The sequence below is a fragment of the Felis catus genome, chromosome B3, assembly GCF_018350175.1.
Source record: "Felis catus isolate Fca126 chromosome B3, F.catus_Fca126_mat1.0, whole genome shotgun sequence".
NCBI lineage: Eukaryota > Metazoa > Chordata > Mammalia > Carnivora > Felidae > Felis > Felis catus.
Window position 1 is genome coordinate 83,305,423 of NC_058373.1, and position 25,129 is coordinate 83,330,551.

Here is a 25,129-nt window from a genome sequence, read left to right on the forward strand (position 1 = left end):
ATGTTTCTTCAGCAGGGTTAAGTCTTCCCCTAAGTGGGCTGTCAAAGACAGGAGCAAAAAGCAGACCCTATTAAAGTTTTATTTTCCAGGTTAAATCTTCCAGGGCTCAAATTCAACCATGAAAAAAATCAGTGCATTAAAAATTGATTTCATTTATAGTTTATTAGTTTATAGGACCTTTGTCTGAAGGAAATAAGCAAGGCCTAAGGGGTCAGATCTTCTGGCAAATCAAAATATTGACTAAAATGAAAGATACAAGACATACTATTGGAATGACAGGATATTCCTTCAGAATCTTGTCACTAGCATCCTCATGACATTAGCAACCATGGAAAAAAGTTACAATTTTATAGAATATAAAATTCCTAGTAGATGACGTTCTTTCTTTTCTCCTACTGATGTATTTCACCAAAAGTGTTGAAGGATGCATCCTGTCCTATCTGAAGTTATTCTTTTTTAAAAAAAATTTTTTTTAACATTTATTTATTTTTGAGACAGAGAAAGACAGAGCATGAATGGGGTAGGGGCAGAGAGAGAGGGAGACACAGAATCTGAAACAGGCTCCAGGCTCTGAGCCATCAGCCCAGAGCCCAACGCGGGGCTCGAACTCACGGACCGTGAGATCGTGACCTGAGTCAAACTCGGACGCTTAACCGACTGAGCCACCCAGGCGCCCCTGAAGTTATTCTTATGTTACTCCCAGAGTCCCAGGCTATTAAAGGGCAGAATTCTTCTTTGTTCAATTTTCAGATTCAGAGTGTTCAACGACCTATTCCAACAGGTAAACAAATATAGAATGACACTATGACCAAAGCTTTCTAAAACTCTTAGCCTCGATTTGTAGGTCAACGAGAGAAAGATATGCACAAAAAAACTCTAGCGAGCCCTTTCTGCCAAAGGTGGAGGAAATGAATCAAACCATTAAGACACTAAAGTAGGAGACCAAGTTTATTCAACAAGTATTTACTGAGCCCTTAATGTGCCAGGCACTATTTTAGGTTCTGGGAATACATTCCATTGATTAAAAACATACAAAAATCCCTGTCTTCATTGTGCTTACACTCTACAGAAAAGATATAAGACAGTAAACATAATAAATAAGTAAATTACATAGTAAGTTAGAAGATGATAAGTACTATGAAAAAAAAATAGAGCAGTTGTGAGAATGAAGGCAAGCCTTATCTGGAAATTTTCCAAAACCAGAAACGGAAAAAAAAAAAACAAGCTTCTTTCTTGGAAAGTGTATATATCTGTAAATGACAAAAGAAGATATTTCTGGCTCTTTAATGTTCAAGAGATTTGCAAGCAAGAAACGAAAGGGATTTTAAAATATGAAAATGGAATTGAAAACCAGGAAGAGTAACTTTCGTAAAATAGGTGCACAATACAGGGTTCTTGAGACGGAATCTGTGGCTCTACTGTAGTGGAATCTTCCACATTTCTAGCAAATTCCATGATTCTGGACATACTGCCAACCACAGTGGATCTGAAGAGTCAATTCTGTTGAAGAAAGGCTACTAGGAACAGAAAATGTGGACAAACTCAAATAGTTTTTCAGGATTTTTTTGTTTTATTTCCATTTCAATTTTAAAATACAATGCCCCGTTTTTTGTTATTTTCTCATTCTGTTAAAGAAGAAGGGTGAGCTCATTAAAAAGGAAAACTGAAACATGGGAAGGCCTACATTTCTAACACCATTGCCATTCTCAAATTGTTCACGATGCATACTTGAGGATTATTGTGTATCGGCAGACGCACGTCTTTTGATACCGTTTTTAGAGGTTGTGGTCTCCGAACTACCTTCCAGGTAGGTTCTTTTCCCCTTTGATTTAAATTCAAAATCCACTTCAACAAAGTAACCTGAACAATTGATGCCTGGTTTTTGCCTCTGGGGAATTAGGTCCTCCAAGTAAGAAGTGAAAATAAAAAACAAATGGTGTATCATCTTTGATCAGAAAGTCCTAATGTCAGAAAAATGGGGCAGAGGCAGAAAAGTCCAGGTTGCAGGACCAGGAAAAAAAGAATGTCCACCCACAGGATACTTACAAATTGATGACTATGACAGCAGCCCTTTCTAGAGGTAATAATGTCATTAGATTGTGATAATTCTCCAGAAACCCCAAAAGCCCTGGATTAAGAACATCTGGAAATTGTTCCGATGACACAAATTTCTGCTTCCTGCTGTTAAGGCTTCAGTGATGCCTCTCTGTGGCATCTGTCACCGTTGCTTTTTCTTGGCAAACCTCCTCCTTTCAAATCAGGAAGTGTATATAAAGTGCAAGTAAGATTCACTCCCTTGCCCATGCTTCCATGATCTTGTTTTGATAGCTAGTATTACCAAATCTATCAGTTAAACCGCTGGCCAGCTAGGTCGTCTGCAGGCATTTCTGGCGTTAGCAAATGAGTTCATCTTGCAAGGAGAGTGTCTGAAGGTGGATGCCATCTCGGCAAGAAAACACAAAGTACCATACGTCAGACAGGGATGTGAATGATGCAAGCAGGAGGGGGATTTCTTGTCACTGAGTCACCGAAGAGGCCTTCTTTGGATCTCAACTCTTAAAGAGAATTCGGGAACCATTACTAAAATGAATGAGGCCAGTGGATTTCAGAGCACAGTCAGTCTTCAGTGAGGGCAGATTCAGTTTTCCCTGCGTTGGGGACAGGAAAGAAAATAAAGAGGGGAAGGAGCCAAATCTGATGAGTTTAATGTCCCAAGTGTCATCAAAATAGCTTCCAGTGAAAACTTCCCATCTTATAATACAAAGTTGAACACAGTGCCCCATGACAGCACTTAGCAAAATGTGTTTTCTTTGGTTTTTGATAGAACTACAGTCCAAATGGGTCATGGGTTAGGGAATGTTACATATATCTTTATTTTAATCTTAGATTAGCTTGCCTTGATTAATATGCCAATCACCACTGTGACTCTTCAAGAGAGGAATATAGTATGTAATACATTTAAGGGGCCAGAAATTTACCTTTCGAAAACCACCTTGGCCAGACTAGCAGGATGTACGACAGATTTTGCGAAATGCTGGCCTACAACTGGAGGCAGGACAGGAATGGTTGCTAAGTCACATTCGGTTTGTATTACATGAGCCCAGTGTCTGTAGACAGAGTCACAGTCCCACACCAATAGAATAAATCAACCATTCTAACTGGCCTCCACGGGATCCCCTATGAAATGTGCCAAAATCAGGGGCCAAATTGAACGTTATGTTTGATGGGTGAACATTAACGAAAAAAGTTAACTATTTCCCATGTATTATAACCTGTCACACAATCAGTGGACGTTCACGGGGGATGAATGCCCTTTGCGTTTTTTTCTGATTTTTTCCAGCAGAGCCCAGGCCAGGGGTTCAGGATTAAGCCCATCAAGATGTCATTACATCTGAAGCTAAGCCAAGGCTGAGACAGAACAGAGTACAGCTGACCCTTGAACAATATGGGTTCAAGGTTTGTTGAACCCATACACAGATTTGTTTCAACAAATACAGCACCGTACTGTAAATGCATTTTCTCTTCCTTAGGATTTTTCTTTGCTTTTTTTTTTTAATTTAATTTTTAAATTTATTTTTGAGAGAGAGAGAGAGAGAGACAGAGCACAAGCAGGGGAGGGGCAGAGAGAGAGGGAAACACAGAATCCGAAGCAGCCTCTAGGCTGGGAGCTGTCAACACAGAGCCCGACACGGGGCTCAAACTCACGAAGGGTGAGCTCATGACCTGAACTGAAGTCAGAGGCTCAACGGACTGAGCCACCCGGCGTCCCCCTTAGGATTTTTCTTAATGGCATTTTCTTTCCCCTAGCTTTTCCTTTGTTGTAAGAATTCAGCACATAAATACATAAAGCATACAAAATATGTGTTGACTTCATGTTTAATGCTTCCTGTCAACAGTAGGCAATTAGTAGCTAAGTTCTGGAGAGTCAAAAGTTATATGCAGATTTTCAACTGCAGGGGGGTCGGCACCCCTAACACCCGCCCCCACCCCCACCCCCACCCCCACCCCCACCCCCGCCCCGTCGTTCAAGGGTCAACTGTATATTAGAATATATACAAAAAATCTTAAATAAAAGCCAAAGACTGACTTGATGAAAAGTCACAGAAAATTTTCGCACACGTACTGGTTAAATTCCTGAATTTCTTTTTGGCTTCTGCCCTTTCTTCAGCATCAAAGTACCATACAGTCATAGCGTATCTGTGAAAGATAAGCAGATATAATAAGAAAAGAAGCTTAAAAACACTACCAAAAAATTAAAATGCTATGAATCTCACATCAGAGTCCTTTATAAAGCCAGCATTTAAAGTTGTCCCTATTATTAGAAGTCCATCCCAATTTTAATTTAAAATAAACTTCTCTGGTTTCAATTCTATTTAAATGTAATAAAGCACGTGAGGAATTCCAAGTATGCACCAGGCATTATCCTGAGCAATGGGAATTCAAATGATCATGAGAATACATCTGCCCCTTTCTCAAGGAGCGCAGGCTTTCACAGGGGAGGCAGGCCACTTCACAAATAATGTATCGGGTCAAGATGATCTACCCAGAAAAGGACTAGAAGGGTGTCATTCTGCTAAAGACTGGGAGACCCAAGATGTTGGAGACAGCGCAAAGAGGAGGTGACAGTTGAGTAAACCTTTGAAGAGCAATTTGTTTAAATGACAGAACACTTAAAGCTCTTGGCTGGCTTTCTCTAGTTTTGGATACTAAGGCAAAGATACAAGGGAATAATGATGCCCTCAAGCTTTCTACTGTGTTCCCATTAATTTGCTTTATCCCATCTATGGGTTAGACTGTAACAGGAGTCATTTCATTCCCGAGTTTTCAAAAAGTTTCACTTTATAATTACTATTAGCTACTGGAATTTCTAGAATAGCATTCGAAATTTTTTTCAGGTGCTTCCCATCAACGTCTAATGTTTCTCCTGTGACTTTGGTCATCTAGGGATTGGGGAATGACGAGGGAATTCTGGCAGAAATGACAGGGTCCAATTATCATACCCCATTAAACAAGCCACAAGCAGGCTCTGGTGGCAGAATTAGTTACCTGCTCACCTAGGGCACATTCCAATTTGACATTTAATATGCAACTCTGTGTGAGGCTCAGATCGGTGATTTCTGGAGGGGCACAGCTATAAATCTTAAATACTTTACACATGTGATTCTAATTTAATTAGGCTTGTTAGGGTTCAGTCATTACCCTACCCAAGTTCTCTCCCCCTGCCCCCAACTGCGACTCCCCGTGCAAACTGCACCCCCACAGCACTCCAGCTGCACCTGGTTAACAGCTCTGGCCACAAGACAAAGGTAATAAGAGGCAGAATCCGAAGTTAGGGTTATGTCAAGAGTTTCTAGATTAATGCTAAACAATACAAGTTTATTTACTTATTTATTTATTTTTGAATTTTTTTTTTCCACGTTTGTTTTGAAAGACAAAAGAGAGCACAAGCCGGGGAGGGGCAGAGACAGAGAACAGAGGATCTGGAGCAGGCTCTGTGCTGACAGCAGAGAGCCCATGGTGGGGTGCAAACCTGCAAACCGTGAGACCTGAGCCTAAGTCAGACGCTTAACCGACTGAGCCACCCAGGCGCCCCCTAAATGATACAAGTTCAGTTATTCAGTTACTCTGAAAATCTCAATGCTTGATCTAAAGATGGGGCTTTTAAAAATCCAATTATTGGGACAGGATGGGTATAGTGGGCCCACACCAATTTTCGGCAAAGGAAAGGGTAAAAAGGAAAAGAAGTAGGAACAAATTCCTCTTTCTTCTTCAAGGTTCCTTCTCTGTTTGCAATTGGCAACGTGTAAATTCACCCCGAGTTAACCATGAGAATTTCTGATATGGGATAGCCAGCATTCTCCAGGGACAGTTCAATGTTAAATTTGTTTAAGGTAGAAGTGGCAAAGAAAGAAGAGAAAAGCACTGTGGGAAATCTGGAATCCACAACGCTCACCTAATGGAAAACAATTTGTTAACAGTTCAAATTGGCATTAGGTTTTGTAAAGAACCTAAGGAATCTAGTTTCCCCTTTAACTGTTATTGCCTCCAAAGAGGTATGCTGTCAGCTTTGGGGTGTGCTTGGTCCCTCAAATGCACAGGACACAAGTTTAGGGAATTCTGTGGGAACCGAGTTGTACAAAAAGCTTCTAAGGAGCAATCATGGCCTTGGCTGTTACCTGGTCGCATAGGAAGGCTGGACTTCATGTGGGTTCCTGCGGTCTGACCAGAAGAACAAGAGTCTGTCAAAAATGGGCTCCACATCCGCTATGAATGATTTCCCTTCTGGAAATATTCGCAGGACCCCACCGTGTAGCTGAAGGCCACAAAGGAGATGGATTAATTAACTAACAATGGTATTTCAGCCGCATCTAGAAACAATGCCATCTTCCAACCTCCACTCCCGGTGTATATTACTCCCCAGATTCTCTTCAACCTTACATCATGTACTAAATTTTACTTCAGACTTATCTGGTCATACCTCTTGCACCACCTCATACCAAATGAAGCCTTCCTACCCCCATCACAAAATCCACGGATACAAAGTGGGAGTGCGGTTAGGTCCAATCACACAAAATTGCCAACATTTGACAGGTTTTGACCTACAAAAACCCACCAGCAATTTCATACGGTTCAAGTTAATATTACGAACTTCCTAGGAGAGTCATCACACAGAACATCTCATTCAGTTAGAATTTATAGTTTTCGGGGCGCCTGGGTGGCTCAGTCGGTTGAGGTCCGACTTCGGCTCAGGTCATGATCTCACAGTCTGTGAGTTCGAGCCCCGCGTCGGGCTGTGTTGACAGCTCGGAGCCTGGAGCCTGCTTCGGATTCTGTGTCTCCCTCTCTCTCTGCCCCTCCCCCACTCACGCTCTGTCTCTCTCTGTCAAAAATAAATAAACATTAAAAAAAATTAAAAAAAAAAGAATTTATAGTTTTCTTTTGAAATCCTCCAACTCCTAGGTGATCTCATCAGTTGGAACTTCCATGCTCTTTTTTCTGAACGCAGACCGCCTCATCTGCACCTTGTATTAAATGTATCGCTCTCTTCCTCGGACTACTTTTTAAAAATACATACACCCAAATCTCCTGTTAGGATAACCATATCAAAGTAGAATTCAGGTCTCACACATCAATGTCTCCGCACAGCACAATGCCTGGCATTAACAGGCACTCAAATATTTGTTGAATGATTTCATACTTTGTGATTTATTATCACTGACATGATCACTCTCTTGCCTGTAACACTACCTTTCACGATTTTAAAAGACAACTAAGGGACATATTCCAGTCATGTTACCAAATAGGGAGAAGAGATGAGCCTTGTCTCTTCTGATTCACTGGTTTCCCAGGTTTTGTTTTCCTGAAGCCAGATAAAATATCTTTGCTTTAGGACAACCAATATCTGCCCTAATGAACAGGAAACGGAGATGCAGAAGGTTCAAAAGCCAAATGAGCTTGAAAAGTTCTCTGACTTCTCAGACTCCTAAATCATCCTTAGCTTTCAGAAAGCATACAAATTCCAGACAAATGTTTGTACGCGTGGAACCAGCTTTCATGTCTCTATCTATCTATATGTTCAAAAAAAAAATAAAATAAAATAAGCCAGAAAGCCTTTGGCATTCACAAACCAAGGACAGCCATGGCAAGCGGCCACCAACGAAACTTATCACCCCAAGAGGACTGTGTGGGAAACCTCGCTTGGGGCGGGTTTTATATCCTACAGTTAGTTCTATTTTTGTGGAATTCTCTCAATGTTGCTGCTGGAAGGGAAAAGTATGTATCTTACTGTGTGCGCTGAAAATCCTATCAGCTCTGGAGTAGACGACAAAAAAGAACTGATCCCCATTCTTAAAATACTAAATTACCTTCTCTTTATCAACCACCCTTCCCATAACCTAGTAATGACCCTCCCCTACGCCCTTTCCCATCAAATTAATTTGATATCTGTTATTTTCATCTTGTCAACTTAAGTACGAATACCACAGTAGGAGAAAAAAGGGAAATGGTGATGTAGAAAAGATTCATTCATGGGAATTATGAATTCCAAACCCTTCTCTAAGTCATCTGAATTAGCTTCCTATAGTTTCTAACCCCACACTCTACTCCCTTTAGTCCAAAGTACCTTGGCGTCCCAATTCTTGTTCAGATAGTAGATACAGGTGATGCAGCGACCGTCACCGTTGGGGTTGTCTACGTGTCGAACATAACCCGTTCCATTTCCTGGGTAGCAAGCCACCATTGCCTATGGAGAAATCCCAAGAAAGCTGGTTAACAAAGCTGAGACAATCCACTCCTATTGGGGAACAGCTGAGTAACAGAAGTCTCCTTGGGTGCTATGTGACATTTACAGGCGGCTGCTGGCTCCTTAACTGCACGCACAGTACGTACATTTAGACTCTTCATCATATAAGGTTAACAGCCAAGTCATACCTTAGGCTCAGCCCAAGTGGAAAGTGGTTCAGCCATATTCCCACAGTTCTAGAACGTTTCAGACCGTAATCCAGCTACATCATCAGGATGCCCTGCTTTTCTCCAATCTTTCTTTTGGCAAAAGCAGGTTCTGGGCTCCCACCCTAGACCCACAAAATCAGAATTGCTAGGTAATGGAGTTTAGGGATTATGCCTGGTGTAATAAGTGCTCCTGAATCACCAAATCACCCGCTGTCTTAGAACAATGGTGATGGTTGCATTGACAAAGAGACAGGAACCAACCACAAAGGGTGAAAAGATCAGGCTTGCTCAATAAAATGCTTAGGACAGAAAGAACAGGAAAGGAAGGGTCAATCAGAAGGAAGCTATGCCCCAATTTGTTAGGACAGGCAGTGTGATCAGGTGCAATTCACAAAAAAGCCACAGACACATCTTAGTGTGTTTCTCAATACTCTCCTACTGTCTTCTCTCCTACTGATAATTATCACATCAGATGATATCCTGAAGTTTTCTTCCTTTGTCCAAGCACTACCTGTATCAGCCAGGCGGAGGGATAAAGTAGAAAGCCATACAGACAAATCCTACTGAAAATTACTATTAAAGAATTACTATTACTAGGGTACCAAACCTCTAATTGTCCCATGGGAAAATTATAGCAAGGAGTAGAAAAAAATGGGCAAAGTGCAAAAGCGAGTTCTTTCCACAGGACACTGCCTTATTTCTAAAATACTTTCATAGGGATGGAAACAGATAAATAAGTAAAACATTTTCATAGGGATGAGATATATGCAGGGAAGATATGGGAACTGACAACATAAAATGAAGACAGGGATATTTTTCCTGTTTTGTTGGCCAATGCATCTTAGTGCCCAGAACAGTACCTGACACATGGAAGGTGTCTGTTTAAAATTTGATAACAGGTGTGTGTGTGTGTGTGTGTGTGTGTGTGTGTGCGCGCGCACAGTGCATGGGCGGCTCAGTCAGTTAAGCATCCTACTTCAGTTCAGGTCATAATCTCACAGTTTGTGGGTTCGAGCCCTACATCAGGCTCTGTGCTCAGAGCTCAGAGCCTGGAGCCTGCTTCAGATTCTGTGTCTCCCTCTCTTTCTCTGCCCCTCCCCCACTCGTTCTCTCTCTCTCTCTCTCTCTCTCTCTCTCTCTCTCTCTCTCTCAAAAGTGAATATTTTAAAAATTTAAAAATTAAAGGGGTGCCTGGGTGGTTCAGTCGGTTAAGCATCCGACTTCAGCTCAGGTCACAATCTCGCGGTCCGTGAGTTTGAGCCCCGCATCGGGCTCTGGGCTGATGGCTCAGAGCCTGGAGCCTGCTTCTGATTCTGTGTCTCCCTCTCTCTCTGCTCCTCCTCCATTCATGCTCTGTCTCTCTCTGTCTCAAAAATAAATAAAAAAAAAAAATGTTAAAAAATTTTTTTTAATTTAGAAATTAAAAAATAATAAAATTTGATAAGTGAATTAGCAAGTGGCTCTCTCCTCTGAAGAGTAAGTTTACATTCTACCTAGATCAATAGAGATTTCTGTCATTTTTTTTTTTTTTAAGTTTATTTATTTCAGAGAGAGAGAGAGAGAGAGAGAGAGAGAGAGAGAGAGAGAGAGAATCCAAGCAGGCTCCATGCTCACAGCACAGAGCCCGATGTAGGACTCAGTCCCACGAACCGTGAAATCATGACCTGAGCCTAAATCAAGAGTTGGATGCTTAACTGACAGCCACCCAGGCATCCTGAGATTTTTGTCATTTTAAAAACCTATCTCCAAACATACATGTAGTGATCCAGTTGGTATTTTTCCTCATAAAGGGCAGGGTTGTTTCACTGGTAAAATAAAATGATCAGTCACGTAGAGAGGCCCAAACTAATGCACTAGTGGCTCGAAGGATCAGCTTCAGCGCTGTGGGGCCAAGTCACTCCCAGCTGTAGCACGAAAACATGAACGAAGCGTGTAGCTTCAAAGGCTTCACGCACACTACATACTAGAACAACGATAAGGCTGAAGAGTAACTCGGCTTTACAATGATCTTAACGCTTAAATCACCGTCCCCCGCGTGCAGCTATCAATCCCCACATCCTGCCTCTGAACATCTAAAATGTCAACGCAATGTCATCTTGGAGCTGAAGTTAGGCTGTTAGCCCTAACCTCGTTCAGAAAGTGGAATTCTGAAGCTCCTGCAATCAAGATTTAACAAATGTGGTACCATCAGGCAAAGGATGGCTTGGAGAAAGCTAACTGGCAGCAGGCAGAAATGATGGGCCTGGCTGGGAAGAAGAGATAAATGAAGTCCCCTATAATGACTAGGGAATTACTCATCCCTGGAAGCAGCTATTAGGATTATAAGAGCCACCACTGAGCCAATAATGAAAGTCACTTAAGCCACAAACAATTATAGGCCAGATTCCCCACCATCTCAGCCTCTCCCCACTGTGAAGTCTTGAAAGGAAGAAGCGCTCCATCAATGCTATATAATCTTATATTCTTAAACAGCTCTACTCTAAGGAAAAGGTCAGTGGTCTGGATGCCTGCCATCTGGTTCACTCAGCAACTAATTGTGTGATCCCAGGCTCAGTGTCTTTTCTATAAAGAGGGGCTTGGGTTGGAGGGCCTCTGAAGGTCTAAGACTCTATCTAAGCAGCAACCCCAGAAGGAGCCACAGGGTTCTTCAGGGCATAATGAAGCACTCATCTGCCTCAGAATTCAGTTTGTATTAAATACTGGAAAAAAAATAGACACAAACGCACAGAAGTACATCCGTTATGAATTGCTGCATCTATAAAACATATACACCAAAAAAGAGCTAGCACATCCCAGGGACTTGGGACACCAGGCATAATCCCTAAACTCCATTAGGCACAAAACCCCTAAGTGCCAGAAAAGTATCTGACTGCTTAAGGAAGGGGAATGGAGGACATTTTTCTGGCCAGGGTGAATCTTCACCCTCTCTCCTGGTTTCTGAAGCCACAGCATCAAGTTTGAAACAATGGAAGGAAATTATTGTGGGCCTCAGTGGGCCTGTCGAAACTACATAGGCCAATTTTATCAGCGTTTTCTGGACAAGAGCCATTGGAGATAGGTCTTGGCTTGGGCACATTCCCAACTATTTGCTGGTCTCTGATACAGTCTAGAACCAGGAGGCTAAGGATATGCCGAGAAGCAAGGCTCACTTCAACAACTAGTCGTGCATTTCTGTGCCAATTTGTGCACGGGGCAGAAACAAACCCCGGAAACTGACCGGTTCAACTGCATTGCTATCTAAACCTCATCAAGCCTGGGAAGGGATTTATAATGTATAAAGGAGGAGAATGCTTCCGAACAGTGAAGAACAGGGCCAGAGTACTTGAATTATTGTGTGACCAACATGCCAAGCAGTAACACGGACACTGATCAGGAGGATGACTCGTTTATTGTGGACCTTTTATTTGCCAACACTTCCTGACTGGATTAATATTTGAAATTTATAGAAGTATAATAACATATTAGTGCGGTCCACAATAGCATGTACAATATAGCCCTAGAGTTGTATTCTTGGATGTGTAAATAAACCCACATGTCCCCTTATGCACTTACCATTCCTTCCTCTGACCCCACTGTGCCCCCCCCCCCAGCCCCCAACCACTCCAGGAGGCCTTTCCAGAGCTCTGTAGCAAAAGGAAACGAGCAGAGGGGTGAACCCCACCCAAGCTGGCTCTAGACCAGAGATAAGTGCTCTAGGCCATCTAGGCGGCCATGTTCAGGCAGGAACTGTGTACGCATTCTTTGAAGATGCACACAGATACACAGAACTTTAATAGCCAAATCCAACTAACAAAATCTGTTCCCCGAATGCCACGGGCAGAAAAGAGAACAGTGGTTCTCTTGGGAGTTATCGTTGAGCTGGCTTCATAAAAAGCCATATCTCATCAATCCAAAAGGCAAGGTTGAAAACTGAAAGTCAAAGATTTCCATTCTGATGCCTACACAGAACACTCTTGACTGAAATCAGCCACAGCCTGATTGTACATAAAAACCATTTTCAAAAAGTGCCATCATCAACACCCACTGTCCACTCAGCAATGATGATCATTTTAGACCCACAGGTGGGAAGGGGGTGCGTCTGCCCCATCTAGCCTCCAGTAAGACTCATCACTTTTCTAATAACAACCAACGGCCTAGATTTTTATGGAAACATATTTCACATTGCTCATGACTTTGAAGTCCGATTCGCCAGTCTGACTTGATCTTAAGTAATAAAGGGGCCTTTTATGTAATTTTAACTTCACAAATTAAAATATTAATCAGCTCATTTTATTTGTAAAATTTGCAATAGATGTGAATCCGTTTTTTTAAAAAATTGGCAAGAATAGCATAAATTCGAAGCTACCTGGCTGAGTGACCTTTATATTGGTATTTTGGTCCACTGCTAGACCCCCCCTAACTAGCAGGCAGAAATACCAGTCAGTCTTTGTAAGGATTTGCTTTGAATTATGAATGGTCTTAAGCACAGCATACTTTGAATAAAATGCCACCTAAGTACAGCATAACCTGTGCTTAACCTCTTCATGCCTCAGTTTTCTCATCTGTCAAATTGGCTTATGAGGATTAAAGGAGTTAATCCATGTAAAATGCTAGCACAAGGCCTGGCATACACTAAACGCTGCTTCTTTAGCTCTTTTTAATTCTTTTAATGTTTATCTATTTTTGAGAGAGAGAGAGAGAGAGAGAGAGAGAGAGACAGAGCATGAGCAGGAGAGGGGCAGAGAGAGGCGGAGACACAGAATCTGAAGCAGGTTCCAGGCTCTGAGCTGTCAGCACAGAGCCTGATGCAGGGCTCGAATCCACGAACCATGAGATCATGACCTGAGCAGAAGTCAGATGCTTAAACGACTGAGTCACCCAGGGTCCCCTTTAGCTATTTTTAAAGTTGATGGCGTGCACAGTTGTCTTCCCCTCAACTGGGGCTTCTGAGTATCTACCTCTTCTTCAGGGATCCAATTCTACTTAAGCGTTTTGTAGCTTCAAATCCAGGACTGGCTAACTCAAAGAGCTTCTGGCGCTTCCAAGTAACATAAATGATTGAAGCCAATCAGGCATATATGTGTCAGAACTCCGGAGCGTGTGCTATGCTGCCTACAGCCAGGGAATCTGCTGTCCTTTGCAATGAAGGCTCCCTCTTCCAAATCTTCAGATTTTCAGAGGGATGCAAGCAACTGAACCAGATTTGCACATAAACTCTCCTGAATAGCTTTTATCCCAATTGTAAAATCGGGGCCACAAAAAACTACATCAGGCTGTACTATGAGGTCACTGTCTGCGGTCTCCTAAGAGGTCAAGCTGCTCGGGGCACCTGGGTGGCTCAGCTGGTTGAGCATCCAACTTTTGACCTTGGCTCAGGTTATGATCTCACGGTACAACATGGAGAACTCAATGTGTAAAGACTTGAGAAGAAATACACGAGACCATGCACCTTCTTCAGCTTGGAAAAACAGCCAAGCAGCTCACCACAGTAGAGAACACAATAGCTCAAACCTTCTGGCTAGAAATGGGCCCAGTTTATAGTTGGGTGACAACAACCGAGGCAACAAACTTGCCCATTTTTCTAGTCAGCTATGGGTAGAGGAGTTGAAGGCTACACCTACTCCCAGGGTTATTTTTCTGGGTGGTTTGTGGTCAGCACATATTTTAACATACACATGTGATGAGGACACAGAGCAGAGGAGCCCCGTGTCTGTACATTTTATGTCCTGTATTGACTAACACACCCTCTGAGAAAGGGGACCCATCTGGTAATTTGGGGGGTGGTGAGGGGACACTAGCCCAACAAAGGCACTAGCCCAAAACTGAACTCCTATTTAAACTGAACTCCTCCTTTAAAGCAAGGCCACCTGGGTGGCTCCGTCGGTTAAGCGTCTGACTCTTGATTTCAGTTCAGGTCATGATCTCACAGTCCTGAGACTGAGTCCGGCATCAGGCTCTGCGCTGACAGTGTGGAGCCTGCTTGGGATTCTCTCTCCTTCCCTCTCTGCCTGTCCCCCAGCTCAAGCAGACTTATGTACCCCCTCTCTCTCTCAGAAATAAACTTTAAAAAGAAAAGCAAAAATTTTAAAAAAAGTCTTCAAACTGCTCTAGGTATACCATAAGGAAGGCTAGAGAGAAAAACTGGAAGAGGCATGATCTTTGCAAGTTTTGTTCCGAAAGAAAGAAAGAAAGAAAGAAAGAAAGAAAGAAAGAAAACCACTAAGCATAAATTAAGCCAAAATGTCATTTTCCATTTGGCTCTGACAAGGACTAGAGGAGAGAACCACAAAAATCCTTTTCAAGGGCAAGTCACTTAAATCCGGAGGAAGAAAGCAAACTGGGATTATTGCTTTAGACTTTCTCAGTCTTCCTGGTTCCGGGGTAAGTAATCTTTAAGGGTACCTTGTAGGACCCACTCTTGTCACTTAATTTCCCACTGTGCACTATTCATAAAACATCTTGACAAGATAAAGGCAACCGTGCAAAGCTTTCTCCAAGAGTTTCCAACAAATGACACTCTGCAAAGTTCACACTATTGGCCAGCCCCATCCTGTATCTGAAACTGAACAAAAGCTCTCCAGGTGATGATGAGTAGCTCATAAACATAAAAAGTGCTTTAGAATCTTTATACATTCATTCCAACTTCATCCAGATTGACCTAAAGAAATGAGTTGTAGATAATGGAGATACTTTAGAGAAAAAAGTAGGAAACTCTGTGCAAACTGTCACTAGTTATCTCGGTATCTTGCCTGTTATCTATCTCATTGGTTAAGAGCAAACCTAGCTACCTCCTTCCTCCTAGTGCCTCTAGTTAAAGAGCGATGTAACAAAACGAGGGGAAAATAGGAAATATGTTTTTGGTGGGCAATAACGTGAGCTGTGGCCAAGCTACCATGTTCCCCTTCCCAAAGTTGTCCGAGCAGACAAATCAGAAGAAGCAAAACACCAGACAGTCCAGACAAATACATCTGTAAGGCAAGTAAACCTTTCAACAAGCCTCAAGTTATTCATTAAAATGTTTTCTGTTATTCGACTTGTACACGGAGAACCACTTCTGCCTTCCTCATTTGTTCTAAACCCACACTAAAAATGCCTCTACCTGAACCTATGTACCCAGAACACTGCTACACAAAACCCCCCCTTCAGTTTAGAGCAATAATCATCACACCCCTCGTGCATTAATTTTTTTGAAATGTGACAGCTTCAGTAATTCTGAAAATGAAAAATAAGAAGGTATAGCCAACTCTTGGTTGCTCTGGTGATGTGGATCTACCCAGCCCTTCAGGTCAGGTGAGAGCATCATGCCTGTAAAGGCTGAAATTTACCATCTTCACTTGAAAACCCAGGCAGACCTTTCCATCAGTGTCCTTGTTCTGCTCTATGAGGAATTCGGTTCTAGTGTGGGGATCATTCAAACCATCAACAACTACCCAGACTTTAGAACCTTCGATTTAGTTCTCCTGGCTCAGCGATGACAGTTTTACTGGATGGCAAAACCCCTTGAGATTCTTACATTAAAGAGTTAGGCTCCCACCCCGACCCCAGAAATATGCACACGTATACACACACACAAGTCTATATAAAATCACAGGGGATTCACAGCCTTGTAAAGTCTAACTGCACTAGATCAAGATTCTATTACAGGGAATCCTGCACTTCGTGCATGAACTTGAGTGAATCATCTTCCCCAGAGAAGCTATTGAAACTCTGCAAGGCCAAGAATTTAAGAAACTATTGTCATTCCTTTCTGAATTGTGGTTAATTCCTCTCCTTGGAGAGGATTCAGCCAGAGCTCTGCAATTAAGCACAGTAAACAGGCCGGGGAACATCGACATATCAATACAGGCTGTTTGGGTTCGGAAAGGCGGCCCTTCCCCCCGGAGGCCTGGCTCTGGGCCAGCAGGGTGACGGCTGAGTGACAGGGCTACGTGCGCTGCGTGAGGGTGGCAGCCAGCCCACACCCGAGCACACCGCAGGGCAGACTGCGGAGGGAACCGGCACAGGACAGCCCTCCCCCAGCACTACTCCAGTCACCAGAGAAATGTTTTGAATAAGGGCTTCCTTGCACTTATGAAATTGGCAAAAGTCAGCCAGACTCAGGGTGAAGGACATTAAGACGGGCATTTAACCATATCCTTTCCTATACCTTTCCCCATATTGTAACAGCTGCCATTTCCCTGAGGACCTATGTAGCCAGGTGGCACTTTGGGGTGGTGCTTTACACATACCATCCCATTTAGTTTCCTGATTACGGGGAAGGTAAGCAGCAGCTGTCTGTCCTGAGTCACGCTGCTCACAAGTTCTCAGTAGAAGTCATTAACCCTGAAAGTTATCAGGTGAACCTACAAGTTATCTTTGTTGTCTAGAAAAACAAATTCATGAGTGATCCCTGAGGCGATCTGGGGGTAGGGACTCACAATATTTAACTTCTTTTGATGTGAGAAATAGCCTTATCAGAAAAACAAAACTTTACCTGCAGCTCTCTAAAGTCTCTGAAAACATCTGTGGTTGCAGGATTGTCAGAAAATTAAATGCGGCTGTCCTTAAAGTCTTATCTGTAATGAATCCTAACATATTTCAGGGAATCTATGATAACTCAAATGTAACTGGTAAGACAAGATTTTATAAATGGGTAATATACAAAAAAAAAAAAAAAAAAACAGTTACCAGTCGAAACACATCATGAAAAATGCCTTGGAACAATATTGTTAAGCCAAGAAAAACCGGGAAAACACTTCACCTGCAATTCCCACTGGATTTTCAGAGTATTGACTAGGAACACTGTAAATATGCTGGAAAAAATAAAGTCAAAGAACTTTCTAGGAAACCAGATCTTATATTTGCGTGTGCATTTCAGCACCTAGGAAGATATATCTGCTCAATGAAAGAAATGACACACGGCAAATCAGTTAGAATTAGAACGCACGAAATTCAGGAGACACATCTGTTTACCGAACAAACATTTGTATAGTGCTTACAACGTGCCTGGCACTGTTGTATGAGCTCCACGAATAATCTCTCGTTCAATATTCATAATAACCCATAAGGCAGGAACCATCATTACCTCCGTTTTACAGATGAGGAAACTGAGGCACGAGGAGGTTAGGTAACTTTCCTTTTTGAACCCAGTTAGTCTGGCCGCAGAGCATGAGGCCATCATCACCAGGTCATGCTTTATCTGCACAGCTTACTTAATGTCCAACATTAACCAGTTCATCCATTTTTGAGGGAACAGAGATCTTCAGTTCTACCTGAGGCATTTGAAGGCCTTCTCACCCCTGCCTATAACTCTTTCCACAATCAGAGAAAATTGTAAAATGCAAAAAAAGAAAAAAATCACCAACTATGAAAAAGCAGCATGCTTGGCACGGAGTCTGGGAACCAAGGCTCCAAGGTGGTGGAGGGTGGGCAGCAGTTAACAAAAAGCACAGAGCCGAGGAAACTGACTCTGAATCTTGCCTCAAAGTAGCAGCGGTCCACATGGTCTCTGCTTCAGTTACTCCCACTGGAGGACAAATTCACTCCCATTCTAAACACTTAGCAGCCCTGGCAGGGCCCACATCTACTTAGGATGCAACTGCTCAACAACTAGCCCAAGTCATCCCAGGCTGCTCTTTCCAGGCCCAGGTTCTACGGGAGGAAATGAGCCTCTCAGGACCTTTCCTTGTTAGCTCAGGTCAGCACCAGTCAAGGTTTTCAGACTTGTTCCAAAGTCAGAAGATAAATGACCAATTAAGCAAAAATTTTAGGGGGAGCCTGGGTGGCTCAGTCAGTTAAACGTCCAACCTGGGCTCAAGTCATGATCTCATGGTTCGTGAGTTCAAGCCCTGTCTCGGGCTCTGTGCTGACAGCTCAGACGCCGGAGCCTGCTTCAGATTCTTTGTCTCCCTCTCACTCTGTGCCGCCTTCCCCCGCGCTCACGCTCTCTCTCTCTCTCTCTCTCTCTCTCTCTCTCTCTCTCTCTCTCTCTCTCTCTCAAAAATAAGTAAACATTAAAAAAAAATTTTTTTTAAGAAAAAATGTTAGGGGTTCCTGGGTGGCTCAGTTGGTTGAACATCAACTCGATTTTAGCTCAGGTCATGATCCCAGGGCCGTGACAGACAGGCTCTGTGCTGAGCCCCACATCAGGCTCTGTGCTAAGCATGGAGCCTACTTAAGAGACTCTCTCTCTCTCTCTCTCTCTCTCTCTCTCTCTCTCTCTCTCTCTCTCTCTCCCCACCCTCACTTGCATGAGCTCTCTTTCTCAAAAATGCAAATAAACAAATTAAAAATATCTTTATAAAAATTTTAACGTAAATACAAAAATGAATTTGTAAAAGGAGCAGCACCTGGTAAACTCAGAGGAATCCCAGGGATGAGATGAATTTTCCTTCCTCATGGCCAAAGCCTGTTTAGGAGACAAACCCACTGCTTCCATGTGAACTGGAACTCACTGAATACAGAACTTCTTAAAATCATGTTAATTAGAATACACTGGACACAGACCTGAGGCTTAGAGGAGGTGTAAGATCTAGAAGGAGGAACTTAGAGGAGTAGAAAGTAAAAGGCTCCTCTGAGAATAAAGTATAAACTATTTTAGGAGCGGCAAGGGGACTAGAAATAAAGGAGTGCCTGGCTCTGAATTCGGGGGACAGGGGTCATTAATTTAATTCTCCCCACGTTCTCCTGATATATATACAAGCCCCATTTTACAAACATAGAAACCGAATCAGAAACCAAAAGTAACTCATGGAACATTATAGAACTAAGCGTGACCTTTCCACCACTAAACACTGCTTCTAAAATATCAGGAAACATTTGTTAACTGAAAACAGGTGCTCTTATTTCCAGAGCGCCTGCTTCCACTCCACGATAAAGCACCAAGGGTGAGCCTCGGATGACTCCCATGACTTACCAAACGCAGGCTCGAACTTTGAACGGGGAAATTGAAGGCCTCCAAGGCAAGCAATCAGAAGAGGCAAAGAGCTGCTAGTCCCCAACCTCCTCCCGGTGGCACCTTTGATTCCCATCAAGCTGGATTCAGTGGTCCATGTTCCCCTCCCCCACCCTCTTCCCCACCCCCAAAGGGCTCCTCACCGCAGCCTTCCCAGGTCTCCCACGGGACAAGGGCCAGGGACCACCTCAGACTTCTGTGTGGTGTCCACGGGGAGCACAGAAGAGTGAGCACGAAATCAAGGCAGTCTGTGCTTCCAGTCTGTGCTCATCCCAGATCACTAGTATTCTTCCCCCTTCCTCCTGGTGCCTTCAGCTCCCACTTCTCGCAAGACTGTTGGACACAGGAGGGAAAGCAACACCCCGCAGTTCATTCCCAAAGACTCTTCCTTCCGCCTCCGTTCACCGTAAACAGGAGGGAATCGGTTCCCAATTTCGCTCCAATTCTGGCTCTAGAAAATTTAAGGTAACTGATACAAATAATACAAAAACAATGTGTGAACATGTTAATAACATGTGGTGGCTTTTTCTCAAAAATTTCCCGAATAAACTACACATGCTTGTATGTTTTAGTTCTAGCAATGAATTAGCTCACATCTGATCAAATGACTGAACTTTGATTTTCTTACTAAGAAAGTATAAGAAGATATAGCACCACCCCTATTTGGCCTCCTCTTATTTTACTCAGCGCTTCTCCAACTTTAGCACGGGTGAGAAGCACCTGGAAGACTCGTGAGTTTCTGACTCACTAGGTTCGGGGGGGAAGGCCCCAAAACTCATATTTATGTAGCAGATTTCCAGGTAATCCTGACGCGGCCGGTCCAACAAGCACACTTCGAGAACCATGGCTGTTCGGTGGCAAAACCAAGAGATTTTGTGCAACACCTCGCCCTGGATGATAAAAGGTAAAGCGTAAGGAGGCGACTGTCACTAGTGAATCTGGGGAGGGTGGTCGTTGGTGGAAGGGGCGGTGCATAGAGCAGGAAGTGAGAGAATTCCTCGGGCAGTTTCTGGCACAGGCTTTGCAGTGTGATTCTAAAGCTGGCAGGAAACATTCCAATTGTAACTCTGTAGCATTGTTGAGGATTACTGTCATGTCAGCGCTGGAGTGTGACTGCTGGTAGGAGTCTCTTCGGGAATCAAATAAGAGGCACTGAGAGCACCTATTTGCCCTCTCAGATGGAAATTTAGTCTCAATTTTCATTTAACTCCCTATCATCTTGGAGGTAGTTAAATACTGTATCCATGTTCTCCAGGAGGAAAGTAAGGTTCGGAAAACCGATTGGCCCAAGATCACAAAACCAGCCAAGGTTTTCAGACTTGTTTCAAAGTCAGAAGATAAATGACCAATTAAGAAAAAAAATTAGGGGCGCCTGGGTGGCTCAGGCAGTTGAGCGTCTGACTCTTGATTTCGGCTCAGGTCACTGAAATAAAATGTAAAGTACCCATCCTAGGGTCTAGTGGTAGCTCCCAATTAAATTCAATTAAAATATAAAAATAAAAAATCCATCTCGTTCATGAAGAAGTGGAAACTGAGGTCCCGAGACACCACTTGCCAGAGCCAGGATCAGAAGCCAGGGCTCGAACCTCACGGTCCTGGGTGTTCTTGCTTCTCTGAGCCAGACCCCTACGGTATGAGCTGCCAGCATCTGGGTATGACCTGGAGACCTTATCCCCTGGGGCCAAAAAAAAAATTTCAAAACTGAGAAGAAGAAAAAAAAAAAAAAAAAAACAACCTTATAAAGCCAAAGTCCTTTCTTTGAGATGCTCCTTCGCAGCACATTAACGTAATAAAATATTTAAACACTTTGACATGAAATTAGGGGCCACACTGCAAAATCTTTTTTTTTTCACCTAACAAAATATTCATAGCTTTTTTGACACCCTGACAGCCTTTGAAATCAAAGTTCCTTTTGAAGATGAAATTAAGTCAAACACCTATGAACTGTAAGAGACTATATATATATATATCAAGTTTACCAGTGTCTGCCGTTGAGGAATTTATAAGGAAATGGACGGCAGGGTAAGCAAGTAAGTAGGTAAATAAATACATTCATGTATGCGTGCATGTAGTGGGGAGGCTTGGACTGAGCTACCCACAGAGTTCTAGGCTGCAGAAGGGAAGACTTCATGGAAAAGGCACCTAAGATGCATTCTGAAGAGCACAAGACAATAGGGAGGCTCAGTGGGCCTGGCAAATCAGCTTCTAGTATTTCAGGGACTGGGACGGAAGGTAGTGGGTCAGCAGGAGATTAAGCAGATGGGGTCAGATGAGGTCACATGGAGGGCCTTAAATGACAGGGTAAGAAGTTCACAGCACGTACAGTGGACAATGGGGTGAGAGCATGGTTGTTGTTTTTTTTTAATGCATGGAGACTACATGATTAGTGTTGAGTTTTACACTACTTACATTCTGGCAAAATCACATTAAAATAGATCACACGGAGAATGAGAAACAAAGGCAGGTGATCTATGGTTAAAATCAGTCTCTTGAAAATAATTCCCTCCTCAGGGATTTCTACTATGAAAGCAAAAAAAATTTTGTTAAGAGAAAAAAAAAAAAAGACAAACCTTGAGGTTCCACAGCGAACCTAAAACAAAACAAAGACAAAAAGCCAAAACAGTACAAAATAGGCCAAATTTTGACCAATAATACTTACTGCATGTTCCTGCCTGTGTTGAATATTTTGTTTTAAAATTAAAAAAAAAATTTTTTTTAATGTTTATTTATTTTTGAGACACACACACACACACACACACACACACACACACACAAGTGTGAGCAGGGGCAGGGGAGGGGCAGAGAGAGAGGGAGACACAGAATCCAAAGCAGGCTCCAGGCTCTGAGCTGTCAGCACAGAGCCCGACGCGGGGCTCGAACTCACGGACCGTGAGATCATGACCTGAGCCGAAGTCGGATGCTTAACCGACTGCGCCACAGAGGCAGCACCGCCAATATTTTGTGTTTTAAAAAGATTCTATTTCGGGGTGCCTGGCTGGCTGGCTCCGTCCACAGAGCATGTGACTCTTGGTCTCGGGGTTGAGTGTGAGCCCCCAAAATAGGTGTAAAGATGTAAAAACAAAATCTTAGAAAAAAATAAAATAAAAGGTTTTGTTTATCCACTCCCATCATTCAAATTAACCTGCAAAACAGTATGAGGCGGAACGAAGCCATCCCAAACACACACAGACACACAAAAGACTCGCTGTCAATTCTGTGTGGGGCATGAAACTCTGAGTAATAGTCCCTCAGGTTTAACTAGAACGATGAGGTAGAAATAGGAGGGAACGTCGAGGGAGGGGCCCAGGCAGAATCTATGTTCGATGTGTTGTGTCCCGAGAACACAGAGCACACTCCAAGAGATGCTCAGTCTGTTTCAAACAGCCGTGTCCTTACTACTCCCAAACAATGCTCAGAAGAGTAGTACCCTGAATACTTTAAAACAACTTCACGTCCCCCCTCGTAGAACCAAAAAGAGATGTCACTGACAGCTGGAATTGAGTTTTTCATTTTGTTTTCTTCCCAGTGAAGAACTAATCGGGACGACTATCCTATTCTTCGAGTCTTTGTATCTTGGAACTGTTTTTACACGGGAATAGTATTTTGGCCCCATTTTGGAAGGAAAAATAATATCTACTAGGAAACAGGCACTTTTATTCCACAACTTGAGAAACAGTGATCACTATTATCTCCCCTACAGAATAAAAAGCTGGCTTGGCCTAATAAGGAGGTATATATAATCACATGACACTGATCATGAGGGACGCTCAGTAAGTAGGTACCGAATGAGGGAATCCAGTACAAGATCTGAAAGCCTGCATTATACGACTATAAACCCACATGTCTGTCTGGAAGGCTGGGATTGAGTTGGGGGAGGGAGTGAAAAATATAACCCTCAATCACTACCAGCACACCAAAACCAAGAATGGGAATGTAACCCACAAATCATTATCAAAAGAAGACACAAAATTAAGGCAAGTCCCATGTTGGTTTAAGATTGAAATAATCGCTGGAAACGGGGTATAAATTGTATGTATAATGAACCAAGCTAACTAATCTTGCTTGGTAAACAGACACATGGCTCTGAATCAGAGCCAAATCAACGGCTCCTGGCAATCTGCCAAAACCGAATTCCTTAGTCTGGCAACATAAAATGATCTGTCTGTCGCATTTACAATTCCAGTGCCTCTGGATTCCACTACCCGCTGGGCACCCCTGGCAGTTGCCCAGCAGAAGACATCTGAGCTATCATTACAGTCAGAACGGCAGCATTTGACAAACACTAGAGAAAAATGACACCCATTTCTTAGAGCAATATTAGTTAACAACTACAAAGTGATACTACAAAGGAATTAGCAAATCTGTTGCTGTAATAATTAACAAAGAATTAATAACCTCCTCTATAGTGCTAACCTGTAAGCTGCTCCTTGGTGCTCAGTAGACTTGGGTCAATATGTCACTTACTGTACCCAAGACCACAAAGGTGATTCAGAAGCAGAGGTCTTGCCAAACTGAGCAAACGTGGCCCACAGGCAAGGTCCTCCAAGTTTTATCCTGCAGTGCACGATGCTGGAAGTGCCTGGAGATGCTTCTCAGATGTGCTCTGCTCATTATGGGTTAACTCCACCCCACTTTGAAGCTTCAGCGGAGAAATCTTCCATACATGGTGTGTTTTCAGAATGCAGTTGTAATATGCAAGACTGCGTGCTATTTACAAATTTGAAATGTTTCTAGCCAGAGTCAGGATACAGGGAGGAATTTACAAATTTGGCTTGAGCTGAGCAAGGTCAGAAAGGGAAATCATTCATGACACCCAAAAGTCAAATGCATATAATTCCACCTAAGGGTGGATGCCCATAATTCCACTTAAGGATGTTTATTAACTTAAAGTTGTAATTATATTTAAAATCCCCAAATCATGTGCTGGTGCAGGTGAATTAACCTAACGACCCTGTCTCTTGGTCTACCTGACTCATGGAGCAAGCCTAACCAGGAGAGCCCCTCTCTAAGGCACCTTTGCTCAGGCCCAAGACCCGCCCCAATCCCTCCTTCCAGGGCTTGTATAAGGCTTCATCTTTCCAAATATAAAAACACCTTACCTGCGGAACGACTGACAGACCGCACAGGTGTGATTTCTCATACCTCGTTAGCTCAAAAACCTGTATTATTAAAGTTCTGTGTATTTGGGGCCACTTACTTTAAGTGTATTTTGGTCACTTCTCATTTTAAGTAAATAGAGAAGTTGCTGAAAGCCCAAAGAAGAGAAACAAAAATGACAAATCACTGGGTGAGTGGACTATTTAACCAGAAAAAGAGAAAGCAAAGTTAGTGACAACTATCTTGCCCCACTCTCGGGGCACCTGGGTGGCTCAGTCCGTTGAGCATCCAGCTTCGGCTCAGGTCATGATCTCATGGTTTGTGGGTTCGAGCCCCACGTCGGGCTCTGTGCTGACAGCTCAGAGCCTGGAGCCTGCTTCGGATTCTGTGTCTCCCTCTCTCTCTGCCCCTCCCCAACTAGCGCTCTGTCTCTGTCCCTCAAAAAATAAAAACATTAAAAAAAACCACAAAACTATCTCACCTCACTTTCTATTTTCAGCATACTTCTTCAGGTAGTTCTGTAATCACTTTCTACCTCCCTGTGTCAATCCATGCACAGGTCTACCTCAGCACAAGGCATTTAATGATTTGTGAATAAATAAACTGATACCCGCTGATTTGCCACTTCACCGCAAAGCAGGTAAGGTTGTGGTGGAGGGGCCAGTGGCC

At 43.0% G+C, this 25,129-nt stretch overlaps 1 protein-coding gene across 1 annotated transcript in view; it reads right to left on the reverse strand.

The window, feature by feature from the left end:
• Nucleotides 1–935: 935 nt before the first annotated feature.
• EGLN3 (egl-9 family hypoxia inducible factor 3) overlaps nucleotides 936–25,129 on the reverse strand; it is a 29,756-nt gene continuing 5,562 nt past the window's right edge. Inside the window, exons 2-5 of the mRNA XM_011283184.4 lie at nucleotides 8,123–8,242; nucleotides 6,177–6,313; nucleotides 4,124–4,197; nucleotides 936–2,648 (exon numbers count right to left, since the gene is read on the reverse strand). Of these exons, the coding sequence (XP_011281486.1) occupies nucleotides 2,617–2,648; nucleotides 4,124–4,197; nucleotides 6,177–6,313; nucleotides 8,123–8,242 (363 nt within the window). The 3' untranslated portion in view covers nucleotides 936–2,616. The remainder of the gene's footprint in view (nucleotides 2,649–4,123; nucleotides 4,198–6,176; nucleotides 6,314–8,122; nucleotides 8,243–25,129) is intronic.